The sequence below is a fragment of the Gopherus flavomarginatus genome, chromosome 5, assembly GCF_025201925.1.
Source record: "Gopherus flavomarginatus isolate rGopFla2 chromosome 5, rGopFla2.mat.asm, whole genome shotgun sequence".
NCBI classification, from domain to species: domain Eukaryota; kingdom Metazoa; phylum Chordata; order Testudines; family Testudinidae; genus Gopherus; species Gopherus flavomarginatus.
Window position 1 is genome coordinate 27,274,863 of NC_066621.1, and position 14,518 is coordinate 27,289,380.

The 14,518-nt window shown below is 43.2% G+C and overlaps 1 protein-coding gene across 3 annotated transcripts in view; it reads left to right on the top strand.

Moving 5' to 3' along the window:
- The window catches only part of KDM5B (lysine demethylase 5B), a 207,948-nt gene that overhangs the window by 124,788 nt on the left and 68,642 nt on the right, over positions 1-14,518 (top strand). For all 3 annotated transcript variants that reach the window (XM_050956074.1, XM_050956076.1, XM_050956075.1), the window contains 3 exons: positions 6,032-6,146; positions 6,805-7,160; positions 8,148-8,286. In XM_050956074.1, coding sequence (XP_050812031.1) covers positions 6,032-6,146; positions 6,805-7,160; positions 8,148-8,286 — 610 coding nt within the window. The remainder of the gene's footprint in view (positions 1-6,031; positions 6,147-6,804; positions 7,161-8,147; positions 8,287-14,518) is intronic.

The window sequence follows — 14,518 nt, forward strand, 5'->3', positions numbered from 1 at the left end:
GCTGCCTTCTGGACATAGTAGCTTGGGGCTAAACCCTGCAATTTTTGGCCGTCCCTCCCTTCCTCCCCCTGTCTCTCTTCAGGAACCCTTCTCATGAGCAACTCCTTGTTCAGGAGTCGAGAAGCTCCTGGGCTTGGAAGCTGTGGAGGAGGTTCCTCAGGGCATGCAAGAAAGAGGATTCTACTCCCACTATTTCCTAATCCCGAAGGCCAAAGGGGCCTCAGAACCCTTCTGGACCTGCATGGCCTCAACAAGTCTCTCAAGAAGTGGAATTTCCGCATAGTCACCGTGGCCTCCATCATCTCTTCCTTGGATCCAGGGGACTTGTACGCCACTCTCGACTTAAAGGATGCTTAATTTCATGTCTCCATATTCCTGGGACACAGACGTTTCCTGCGTTTCATTGTGGCCAGCTGCCACTTCCAGTTCACGGCACTACCCTTTGGCCTGTCTTCGGCCCCCAGGGTGTTCACGAAATGCGTGGCACTGGTAGCGGCTTACCTGATGTGTCGAGGTGTCCAGATCTTTCCGTATCTCGATGACTGACTCATCAAGGGTAGATCTCTGGAGCAGGTGCAAAGTAGCCTCAGTCTGATGAGTTCCACCTGCAGCAACCTGGGCCTGTTAACAAACACAAAGAAGACTACGTTAACGCCATTCCAAAGCATAGAGTTTATTGGAACGGTTTTCAATTCCACACAAGCCAGGGCCCCTTCCTTCCAGAAGCGTGGTTTCAGCCCATGGTGGACTTGATCTCCCACATAAAGAGCAACCGGCACCATGGCCCACACGTGCCTGCAACCGATGAGCCAATGGCTTTGTGCATGTATGTGGTTAGCCATGCCCAACTTCATCTGACACCTCTGCAAGCACGGCTGGCCTCAGTCTACATCCCCAGCTGGCACTTCCTGGACCAAGTGGTCACGGCGCTGAGCCACATCTTCTTGTTTCTGGGCTGGTGGCAGGATCCCAAGTCGGTGCTGCAAGGAGTTCCCTTCGTATCCCCATCTCCGTTGCTCACCCTCATATTGGCCGCCTCGGATATGGGCTGGGGAGACCATCTGGACGAGCTCAACACCCAGGGCCACTGGTTACAAGCTGTTCTAGTGCTTCATATTGATGTTGGGAGCTCAGAACAGTTTGTCTGGCCTGTCAGGCTTTCTTGCCCCACCTGAAGGGCAAGGCATGGTGCAGGTCTTGATGGACAATACTGCCGCAATGCGTTGCATCAACAGACAGGCAGCGCCAGGTCTTCGACCCTTTGTCGGGAAGCGCTCAGCCTCTGGGACATTTGTGTGCAGCACACCATTCATCTGTAACCACCCACCAGGAACATCCTGGTATATTGCCCCATCAGGACCTTCTTGTCACACCACGAATGGTTGCTCCACCTGGAAGTGGTCAGCCTAATCTTCCGCATGTGGGGGTCTCCCCATTTGGAGCTATTCACATCTTGGCAGAACAGGAAGTGCCACATGTTCTGTTCTCTGCAGGGCAGGGACAAGGGCTCCCTGTTGGAGGCCTGCCTGACTCCATGGTCGGGAGCGCTGATGTACACCTTCCCGTAGGTGCCGTTAATCCACAAGGTCCTGCTGAAGGTGAAGCAAGACAAAGGAACAGTCATCCTCATAGCCCTAGTGTGGCTTCATCAGCACTGATTCAGCATGCTGCTGAGTCTTTCAGAAGCTGCCTCTTCGGCAGAACCATGGCAATCTGCTGTGTTCAAACCTGCTGGCGCTCCACTTGACAGCCTGGTTACTGCATGGTTAAGTGGGGATGAGTGGCGTTTTTCCACTGGTGTCCAGCAGGTCCTGCTGGGCAGCATGAAACCCTCCACTAGGGCTGCCTACGTGGCAAAGTGGAAGTGGTTCACATGTTGGGCCTCAGATTGTCACATTTGTGTGGAATAGGCCCCGCTGCAAGACATCCTGGGCTGTTTGCTGCACCATAAGTTCCAGGGCTTGGCGCTATCTTTGGTCAGGGTACACCTGGTGTCCATTTCAGCATTCAGCCCTCTGCTTCAAGGTTGGTCGGTCTTCGCCCATCCCATGATGGCGTGATTCCTGAAAGGTCTGGAGTGCCTTTACCCACATATCATAGAATCCTAGAATATCAGGGTTGGAAGGGACCTCAGGAGGTCATATAGTCCAACCCCCTGCTCAAAGCAGGACCAATCCGCAGACAGATTTTTACCCCGGTTTCCTAAATGGCCCCCTCGAGGATTGAAGTCACAACCCTGGGTTTCTCCCATGACCATATCGTTTAGGGGGTATTCTGACTTACAGGCTTTCAGTAATAATCCCTCAAATGGTAGCTTCGCCCCATTGGCTCCTCAGCCAAGCACATACACCAAATGTCTGAATCTGCGGTTCCTCTCGTACTGAGCAGGATTACTGCTGCAACAACACACCATCAGTAGGGTAAAACTAACCTGTCCCACTCGTCGCTACGAATGCTTGGCCGCCACAAGCCAGTTATCCCTATGGTAACTTTCTGACACCTCCTGCTTTAATACCCAAAAAGTCAGAAGGATCATGAGGCCTTGCTTTCACGGTCTGTATTCATACTGAAAATCAAGATCAAGCAAACTTTTGCCCTTCTACTCCACAGGAGGTTTCTGTCCTCCCTGAGCTCGCCTTAGGACACCTGCATTACAGTTTGACAGGTGTACTGCCCCAGTCAAACTCCCCACCTGACACTGTCCCTGGAGCGGGTCACGCCTGGCATGCACCGGGCACTTGGAACCAGAAGCGAGAGCCTTTCAGGCCTCACCCCTGCACCTCACCAGGTAAGTGGAAAAAATGGTTTTCACTTGGGACCTGAATCTTGTGCTGTCAAGGCTCATGGGGGGCCCCTGTTTGAGCCATGGGCTTCCTGCTCCCTCCCGCTTCTCTCATGGAAGGTCTTCTTAGTCGCTATAACTTCGGCCTGTAGGGTATCCGATATCAGGGCGCTCATGTCGGAACCGCCTTATACGATCTTCTATAAGGACATTGTCCAGCTGTGTCCGCATCTAGTCTTTCTACCTAAGGTCATCTTCCAGTTCCATAATGGTCAAGATATATCCTTTGTCCAGAGCCTCATCCTACAGATGAGGAATGCAGGCTGCATACCCTGGACATCAGAAGGGCTTTGGCCTTCTATAGATAGAACAAAGCCATTCCATAAGTCTACACGATTATTTGTTGCTGTCATAGACAGGATGAAGGGTTGCCTTATGTCTACCCAGAGAATCTCGTCCTGGACCACGGCCTCCATCCGCTACTGTTATGAGCTGGCAAAGGTGCACCGGCTGGCCATCATGACAGCTCCCTTGACTAGGGTGCAGGTGTCCTCAGAAGCCTTCTTCGCTCTAGTGCTGATCCAAGAAATTTGTTGCACTGACCCAGAAAGCTCAAGATAATGCTGGTTTTGGCAGAGCTGTGCTCTAATATGCAAGACTGAACTCTTTTATTTTAAAGAAGCCTTATTGAGAGCGCAGGAACAAACAGAGCTGGCTGTATTTTAAAGAAGCCTTATTGAGGGTGCAGGAACAGAGCTGGCAGTATTTTAAAGAAGCCTTATTGAGGGCGCAGGAACAAACCATCCCGAAGTGCAGAAAGAATAGCAAATATGGCAGGCAACCAGCTTGACTTAACAGTGAAATCTTCAGTGAGCTTAAACTCAAAAAGGAAGCTTACAAGAACTGGAAATTTGGACAGATGACTAGGAAGGCGTATAAAGATATTGCTAGAGCATGCAGGGGTGTAATCAGGAAGGCCAAGGCACAATTAGAATTGCAGCTAGCAAGGGATGTGAAGAGTAACAAGAAAGGTTTCTATAGGTATGTTAGCAACAAGAAGGTGGTCAGGGAAAGTGTGGGATCCTTACTGAATGGGGGAAGCAACATAGTGACATGATGTGGAAAAAGCTGAAGTAGTCAATGCTTTTTTTGCCTCGGTCTTCACAGACGAGGTCAGCTCCCAGACTGCTGCACTGGGCAACACAGCATGGGGAGGAGGTGAGAAGCCCTCAGTGATGATAGAACAGGTTAAAGACTATTTAGAAAAACTAGACATGCACAAGTCCATGCAGATCTAATGCATCCAAGAATGCTGAGGGAGTTCGCTGATGTGATTGCAGAGACATTGGCCATGATCTTTGAAAATTCGTAGCAATCGGGGGAGGTCCCGGACGATTGGAAAAAGGCAAATACAGTGCCCACATTTTAAAAAGGGAAAAAAGAGAATCCAGACTACAAACGGGCAGCCTCACTTCAGTCCCCGGCAAAATCATGGAGCAGGTCCTCAAGGAATCCATTTTGAAGCACTTGAGGAGAGGAAGATGATCAGGAACAGTCAACAGGGATTCACCAAGGGCACGTCATGCCTGACCAACCTGATTGCCTTCTATGATGAGATAACTGGCTCTGTGGATATGGGGAAAGTGGTAGATGTAATATATCTTGACTTTAGCAAAGCCCTTGATACGGTCTCCCACGGTATTCTTGCTGGCAGGTTAGAAAAGTATGAATTGGATGAATGGACTATAAAGTGGATAGAAAGCTGGCTAGATTGTTGGGCTCAGCAAGTAATGATCAATGGCTCGATGTCTATTTGGCAGCCGATATCAAGCAGAGTGCACCAGGGGTCAGTCCTGGGACCGGTTTTCTTCAACATCTTTATTAATGATCTGGATGATGCAATAAATTTTGCGGATGACACTAAACTAGGAGGAGAGGTAGATAAGCTGGAGGGTAGGAATAGGGTTCAGAGTGACCTTGACAAATTGGAGGATTGAACCAAAAGAAATCTGAGGTTAAATAAGGAAAGTGCAGAGTTCTGCACTTAGGAAGGAAGAATCCCATGCATCACTACAGGCTGGGGACCGACTGGCTAAGCAGCAGTTCTGCAGCAAAGGACCTGGGGATTACAGTGGATGAGAGGGTGGATATGAGTCAGTAGTGTGCCCTTGTTGCCAAGAAGGCCAACAGCATATTGGGCTATATTAGTAGGAGAATTGTCAGCAGATTGAGGGAAGTGATTATTCTCTCACTACAGAAGGGATGTGGACAAATTGGAGAGAGTCCAGCGGAGGGCAACGAAAATGATTAGAGGGCTGGGGCACATGACTTATGAGGAGAGGCTGAGGGAACTGAGGTGAGGAGGGATTTGATAGTAGCCTTCAATTACCTGAAGTGGGGTTCCAAAGAGGATGGAGCTAGGCTTTTCTCAGTGATAGCAGATGATAGAACAAGAAGCAATGGTCTCAAGTTGCAGTGAAGGAGGTCTAGATTGCATATTAGGAAACACAATTTGATTAGGATTGTGGCGAAGGGTCATTACCTAGGGAGGTGGTGGAATCTCCCTCCTTAGAAGTTTTTAAGGCCTGGCTTGACACAGCGTTGGCTGGGATGATTTAGTTGGTGTTGGTCCTGCTTTGAGTGGGGGAGTCGACTAGATGACCTCCTGAGGTCTCTTCCAACCCTAATATTCTATGATTCTAACTCCAAGCCCACCTCCTGAGGATTCTGCTTGTAAGTCACCTACAGTGGAATCGATGTGAACAAGCATGCGAAGAAGAAAAAACTGTTCTTCAAGATGTGTTGCTCATGTCCATTCTATTACTCGCCCTCCTGCCCCTCTGTTGGAGTTATCAAAAAGAAGAAACTGAGAGGGCGGAGGGCTGGCAGCGCCTGATAAACCATGGAATGAGCGTGGCACTCCAGAGGGCGCCACAGCCAGCCCTATGGATACTGCTAATGTAAATGTCTCCGACCGCACATGTGGGCACATGCACACCTACAATGGAATGGACATGAGTAATACATCTCGAAGAACAATGTTCAAGAAAAGGTGAGTAACCATTTTTTCCAGTCAGTTTTGCATATAGACAAGTCCTAAGTCACTTAGATGCTTTTGAAGATCGTGATTTTCATGTATAATCTCTGAGATAAAGTTTCTGAAAATTCATGGGTAGACTTAAAACTTTAAATGTTGGAGTATGTTTTAGTGACATCTGACAATCTGAAAATGCCTATATGTAATTGCAGATATCGTTCTGGTGGAGGAAAATCCCCAAATCAGCTGACTGTGAATGAGCTTCGGTTGTTTGTAAGACAGCTATATGCTCTACCCTGTGTCCTCTGTCAGACTCCATTACTGAAGGTAACTTGGGGAGCTCTAAAGAGAACGAGGAGGAACTAAAACACTTAAAATAATAAAGATAGCAATAAAATGTTCTTAAGACTACATACAGTTGAACAGCTAGTCTAGAACAGGAATTCACAAGTGGAAGGACTCATGTTCTGTTTAGTGTTGCTGATAAACTATTTATGAAAATATTCTAAATCTCAAGGTATTAAGAGAATGAGCATTTCAAGGTAAATTTTCCTTGTGCATCCCTTGCATCATACACTATGCCTACACTATAGTTTGTTATAACTTATGTCACCTAGGGGTGTGAATATACCACCCCTCAATGACATAAGTTACACCAGCATACGCACTTGTGTGAACAAGCTATGTTGCCAGTATAGCTCCTGCTGCTCGCAAGGGTGGTTTTTTTATGCTGATGGGAGAGCGCCTGATGGCATAGAGCGTCTTCACCACACATGCTGCAGTGGCGCCGCTGTTTAGTACACCTGTGCCACTGCAACACTGTACATATAGACATGGCCTTAGTGAGCTGTTTGCCAGTAAATTCTGCTAGCAGTGCTTTAACTAACAGAACAGCTAAGATTGCAGTGCTGTTGGGTATATGAGCTTTAAGCTTTGACAATGGTTTTCTCCTTTTTGTTTTAATAGTTACTGTTGTGTGTTTCAGGATCTTCTTAATCGTGTGGAAGCTTTCCAACAGCATAGCCAGAAACTTCTCTCTGAAGAAATGCCCAGTGCTGCAGAACTGCAGGAGCTATTGAATGTCAGCTTTGAGTTTGATGTTGATCTTCCACAGCTAGCAGAACTGCGGATCCGTCTGGAGCAGGCACGCTGGCTGGAAGATGTACAGCAAGCTTGCTTGGATCAAAGCTCCCTTACTTTGGATGATATGAGACGACTCATAGACTCAGGTGTTGGACTGACTCCTCATTCAGCAGTTGAGAAAGCAATGGCTAAACTGCAAGAACTTCTTACTGTGTCTGAACACTGGGATGACAAGGCCAGAAATCTGATAAAGGCCAGGTAGACGCTGAATTTTAGAGTTTGGGAATAGGTGCAATTAGTGTTGCATCTTTCACTTGGTAACCCAAAAAGCAGGCAGTTCACATGTGGTCCTGGCCTTCTTGCCTTTGTTTTTCTCTTCATTTTTATGAGTGCATGAATATACTAATGTATCATTCCTTAGTTTGTAGCCGGTATTGCATGGAACTTTGTAATATTGGATGATGTGTAGACAAACAATTCCATGCTGCTTATAAACAATCTCTGCTCAGTCCCTTTTTAAAAAAAAAAAGAAAAAGAAAAAGTGAGCTCTGGGACAGGAACTCATTTACAGTACTCTGGGTAACTTCGAGTCTTACACCTTTACATTCCTAGCCACAATGATCCAAGTTGGCATTTAAGTCACTGGCTAGTGGTCTCTTGTCTACTTTTCCCTAGTCTGAGATCCATATTGCTCACCTTTTTCAGGCATAAAAAATTTTTAATTTTTTTTTTTTTAAGTGAGAGGAATAAGTCCAACAGCCCTTTCTCGCTTGTGTAGTGAATGATATTTGTGGAGGGGCATGGATGTGGGATCCTTTTCTTAAATTGTGCCTAGTTTTAGCTTGAATGTAACTATTACAAAAATACCAGTTTTTTAAATGAATTATTTATAAATCAAAATGTTCGCACTCCCAAATGTCACTGCAGTAATGACTTACTTGATAGCCAATAATTAGGTATTGTGCCATAAATTATTGTTGTTAAAACTCTAGTCATGTTACCAAGACCTAAATTCACTGGTAGTTTTGGGCATACCTTCCTCCCTTTGAAACAGCTCCTTGAACAGCATAGTTTTTTAGTGGTAAGAATGTAGTCTCATTCTTAGAATTGTGCGTGTAGGGTTCATCCCTCATGCAGTTCAATTTGTTTTGTAGTTTGAGATTTCTCCCCAGCCTTTGAATAACAAAGCTAAAATGAACTACTTTGTATCACATTTTGAGTAGGCTGTGTGTATCGTTTACATAGACCACGACAGTCAGTAAACAGTCTTGCGGCAGCAGTCAAGGAGATAGAGGAGATTCCTGCCTATCTCCCAAATGGTATTGCTCTGAAAGATGCTGTACAGAAGGCCAAAGATTGGTTACAGGAAGTGGAGGCCCTGCAGGTAGGTAAATTGTTCCTATTTGTTATTCATTTGGGAATATTCATAGATTGATGTCAGTGTGTCACTTCACTGACTTTTGCATATGCTAGAAGTATGTGCTTCAATCTTCTTTGAAATTAAGCATGCTGGTTTTGTAACAGTTACTGCCTTGAAACAAATAGTTAAATTATAGACTGATGAATGCTTTAATTTTGACTTGAATCTCTGGCAGCAGTGGACCTTATGTATATTACTTGAATCTGGAATTAATTTACTGCAATGAATATAAAATGAGCTGCTGGTAGATAAATAGTGCAAAACATTCCCTAATATATGTCTCTCACAGCCACTAGTTAACAATTATGACACTATATTTTAACACTGCTATAGTTTTTGTACCATTCTCTAGCCACAAAAAAGCCTTGCTGGTAAAAGCCACGTTGCTAAGACTATTTTATTTCTAGCTTACTCTGGTCATTATTTTAATGTTAGGGATTGCCTGTTATTTTCAGAGATTGTCTGATGACTATTTAAAACAGCATAGTTATACTATATCTGTGTAGGTTTTTGCTTATGGCCCAATTATTATTAAGATAACATCCTAGTTGTAAATATATAATATGCATTATATGCCCAGTGACATCAGAATTCTCACGTGAACTAATTTTGAAATTACTATGTTGATAATAGATAACATGAGCAGCTGTTCATGTCAGATTAAAAAGTGAGGGTGTAAAAAAAAACAGAAAACAAAAAACACCATTTTACAGTGCTTTACTCATTTCTAACACTCTTAATATTCCCATTTGTATAGAGAAGGCTTCTCTGACTGGACCCATTTATACATGTCAGTTAAACATTCTGAAAACAAGTCTGATGGACTCTGTAATAGGAATGAGTCTGGCCCTCGAGAGCCTTGTCTGCACTGGAGTCCCAGAAGTGCTACCAGTGGGCATTTTTTGGTAAATGTCCATAGTGTAGAAATGATATATGAATGTCTTTCCTCTTATATATTTTATTTTGCATTCACTGTTGAAGTCATGATAGGAATTGGCTGAAACTTCTGTCCTATGAGAAGTAATGTTTTACTTTGGTGATTTTTTTTATCCATATTTGATGGCTGTCATTTCTTTATATTCTGTGTTTAAAGGATTTGATTGATTTGTGAGTACACTGATAGTGAGCTTCCCAAGCAAGCTGAAATTATGCAATGTGCTAACAGACCAAGATTTTGGGCTTTCCACCTTAGAAGAGAAGCATGGCTGTTGGAACTACATTCTGTCTTCTTTGGCTCAAATGGTGTGGCTGAACAACTTGCGCAGTGGTTAACGGATTAATATCATGTGATCTGGTTGTTTATTCCTTAAGACTATTCAGAAATTGCAGCTAGTGCGGAATGTAGTAGTTGTCTATTGTAGATTCATAGATTTTTAAGGCCAGAAGAGACTACGGTGATCATCTAGTCTCATCTTCAGTAAAACAAAGACAATAGAATTTCATCCATTTAACTCCTGTGGTAGAGGGAATTATTTTTCCCTACTGTACTTATGTATGTCCTGTTGTTAAACTAAAACATATAATTTAGACAACCAGTCTCAGTTTAAAGACCTAAAGCAACAGTGAATTAATTACTTCACGCGGGAAACTTTTATTATTTTCAGTGTTAAGAATATGTATCTTGTTTCCATATTGAATTTTTCTGACTTCGAATTTCAGGTGTTGGATCTTGCTATGCTGTCATCTTCTTAACTTAAAGGGCCGCCTAATATCAGAACCTTCTTCCACATGTATATACTCAGAAACTTTCTTCAGTTTTTCAACATGCTTTTTAAAGTGTATACAAGGGATATGTTCTCTTTAAGGGAAAGAATGGTTCGGGGGTTAAGGCAGTAGTCTGGCTCTTAAACCAGAGTTCAGTTCCCTACTCTGCCAGAGACCTTCCTATGTCACTGGGCAAAAGTTGTGATTTTTTTTTTTTTTTTTTTTTAAAGGGTGCAAGAGATCTAGATGCCCAAATTCTGTTGACTTCCCCTGGGAGTTGAACACCTAACTTTCTTAGGTCCCTTTGAAAATTTTGGCCTTAATTTTTCTGTGGGCCTTTGTTCTTCTTCTGTAAGATACAGGTAACAGCAACACTTCCCGGCCTCAAAAGGTGTTGTGGGGATAACTACATCAAAGATTCTGAGAAGCTCGGCTTCTCCAGTAATGCGGGTTAGATAAGTAACAGCTAGATTTAGTAGCTAAAATTGTGGCAAAACTGTTGCTAAAAGCCAAATTTTGCATTGTCCATATAATTTTACATCTAAAATCACATCAGCCTGTAAACTGGAAGATAATCTTGAGTTTGGTGAAAATTGAAGATGTTCTGATAAAGTCGTACACCAAGATGCAGGAACCCAAAAACTGAGCTGTTCTCATAGTTACAAAATCCTTCTAACATGTTTTTGCACATAGGATAAAACAGAGATAGGAAGCACAATAAACCTAGATCACTGGACACCCCTTGCTGAGCTCAGTGCATGGTACTGAAAACATCTAACATGTGAAATATAATTCATTAGACCTTGTTTTTTAGAATTACAGACTGAAATCAATGTACTACTGGCCCCCGAACCTGTGCTCTCTCCTCTTCCCCATTGCACCTTTGAATTGTGTGGTATTCTGTTAGCAAAATAAGAGTGCTGCTTCATTCCACTTTTAACGTTTTAAATTATGGACCACCTTCTTCATACTGTGTACTAGATCTCAGGGGTAGGTTGGTGCAATAATAGGTATGAGCAAAAAAAGTGGTAGAGGGCTTTAGCAGCTGTTCAAAATAACTGTTTTTAGGATGCTTTGTCTTGGGAACTTTTTTTCAGATGACTTCAGATTTTCTCTACGAACTCTACCCTGACCTCACCACTAATTTTCAGTCCACTATACTTTTCTTAGGGATTTTAAAGAGGCTGAAAAATTTACCTTTTAACAGAAACTATGAAGAGAGTGTGCGTTTCCTGGGTTTTGTAAGTTTGTGTTTTGTTTATTCTGACAACACTAACTTTTTTTGGAGATATCACGTGGAGACACCTTAACTGAACATTTGCTGGTTTTCTAATGTTTAAGTTGGGTGCTTTGATGTTCCACACACACTGAAGGGTATGAAGAGATGGCCCTGTCGGAGAAAAACGTAGTTCTCACTTTTTGGTTGGGTGCAGCGGAGTCAGAGACTTTATTTTCTCTTTACAGTTGTATAGAGGGAGGGAGTGCCCTAGGACACAAGGTTGTCCCAGTCACAGGCAGGTCTCTCTGCAGGTAAACAATTACAGCAAGCATTTATACTTTTTGTTGCATACAATAATAAGCAACAGCTGCATTTTTTTTATACATAGGCCATCTTGATATCTTATTTTTCTCACTTCTATTTAGATGCCAGTCTACATTCCTCATTATCGACACAAGGTCGCAACAATTTCTCACACAGTTCTTTCCCACTCACCTCACACAATCCTCGCTTGTACAAATCTCGCGTTATTAGGGTTACAGCTAGCTTAACTCTTGCTAACAGAGACTGTCATGCATTGAAATCCCTGTCAGTTCTTTCTCTACTTCCACACTCCCCCCTTTTGTACTTCTAGTGCAACAAATGTTTTCAAACCTCTATTTACATTAAGCCATGGATTTCAGATTCTACATCAGATGTTTCAACCTTAGGGGTTTTGATTGGATGTAATGACAATGCATGATTAGCCTGGACATGAAAGGTATTACTATTATCACGTTCTTTACCACAACAACATAATCCTAAACTAAATAACAACAATACAAAAAATAACATTTCCATAATAATAATATGATGGAGTTGTTGTACAGTTTTAGCTGCAAAGCACAATACAGCCATACTTAATAGATAAAGTAAACACTCTCTAAGCTGTATGGAAAGCATTCTTTTCAACTTGACATATATTTTGAAGCATATGAATTTGCCCTTTTACTTCAGAGATTCTTTGAACCTCTGGTAACAGTGAAAGCAAATTTTGAAACCAATCAGGTTCTAAGCTAGTCCAATTAAAGGATACCTGAAGCGTAAGGGCTACTTGTAAAATTCTATCTTCAGGCCAGTAAATAATATGATTGCCTGCAGCAGTGGTAAGATTAACATGTATATCTCGCAATGTGGTGGCTTTAACATACACACAGCTATCATTAGCTTGAAAAAGTTGGTGTCATGTCAGGGTAGTTCTTTGTCCCCTACCCTCCCAACAAACATTGTCATGAACAGTGACAACTTCCCCTGGCTTCAGTTTACGTATATACTGAAGCCGTGGGTGTTCTAACAGCCAAAATGTCCATTGACTCCCTATTCCTATCCAAATGTCGGGTGTTATTCTAAGGGCTCTGGCTATAAATCAGTATACCAGGTGGTCTAATCTCCCAGATGTCACAGTGAATAATCCAATCCCACATGCATCCTCCATAGCAGGATTCGGTATGTGGGAGCCCACACACTCTTAACCGGTCCAAATGCTTGGAAGGAGCACTGTGAATGTCCACACTTCCACCCAGAAAGTGTCCAAGTATGTCTCTATGGCCACAGATCAGATGGTACTCCTGATGTATCTGTAAGGGCAGTGGGCCAAGCCTGGTGCTCAAAGATCACTCTGAATGGCTATTAGATGGTCATTCAGGAAATCTTGAGTTTCTGAACATGCTAGATACCACTGCAATGCCTTCCCAGCCTCAGTGATATTCAATACCATCTCTGTCAGTAACTTCTGGGTCATAGAACTAAGGGCAGAAATGACATGTAACTCACCAACTCCAGCCTGTACTTGGGTTAGCTGTGCTCCAGAAATAAGGCTAGTGGCCTTCTCTAGGTGGCCCAATTTCTCATCATGTTCTTGGTTCTTAAAAAGATTCCAAACTCCTGCTGCACTATTGGCCCCATCCCATAGGGATCTGGTCAAGTCCCTCTTCTTCCAGAGGAAACAACCCAGGTCTTCTTTTGTACTAAACTAATGGCAGCTCCCTGCGAGCAATATAGATATGTAGAGGTGATTTGGAAACTGGATAAGGGCAATGTAAATTTGACAGTCCCTAGTGTTGTATTAGTCACAGTCCATTGATATCCTAATACATCTCTCTTTGGTGTAGTAGTATATCACGTCTGTTATTTAATTATTCTCAGGTACTTTCAAGAGGCATTAACATTAATAGCGTAGGAGGGGGTGTATTGCAATAAGGTACAGGTTACATTATTAATTACTGGAATAATTTCAATACAGGTAAAAGTTCCAGTGACAGAACAAACTCTTTGGGTATTCGTTTAATTATTCACTAATTGGGTAACCAAATAACAATAAGAGCCTCTTTCATGTAACACATTGCAGACTCCAGGAACAGCCATCATATCTGCTTCACTATGGAACCCATCAATTTCAATTACAGATTTTTGGGGTTCATTTGTAGTGATAGCATAGATTTCTATTTCCACTGATCCATTTATTCTCCACTCAATTGTTCGCTTATATGGGATATCCTGAACTTCAAAAACATTTTTTTCCAAACAATCTTTAAATAAATCACAAAAGTGTGAAGGACATGGCCATTGGTTTTATCAAATATATGGCATTATCTGTATTTGGATGTATTACAGGGGTAATAGTGTAATGGAGGAGATGGCAGGGGCAGTGGCAACAAGATGCCTTTGGTACTCATTTTTTAAAATCCAGTTAGGGAGGGCAATACATGCTGAAGGATTTATCCAAACCACAGGGCGCAGCCTGTAGAATAAACTCCAAAATCCAATCGATACCACATTCCCAAGCATGGGTTCCACACATTTCTTCCTGCCAGTGTATAATTCTTTGTTTCTTCATCAGGGTCAGTTCTTATGTCTTTTCTAGTCAGGAATTCCTGGACTTTGGCAATTTCAGTGGAGCGAGTGTTTCTTCTTCTTCTTTCCTGAAGCAATCGTGGTTCAGCATCCTACAAGGGAGAGGTTACCAGCACATCACCCTGTAATGGTTTTGATTCTTCTAGAAAAATCCAAAGGCACAGTAGGTCTGTCAGTGGACAAGGGAGAGGTTACTAGCACTTCACCTTGTCCTTTTTCCCTGCTGTCCAGAAGGCACAGCAGAGCTAGAAGGCCAATCATTAGTAGGAGAATCCTCCCAAGGGGAAGGGGTCTTTTTGCAGTGAGAAGTGTGGGTCCAGGCAGTCAGTCCTTGGTACTTCATGACAGTGTTGGTCGTTAACAGGACTTGGAAAGGGCCCT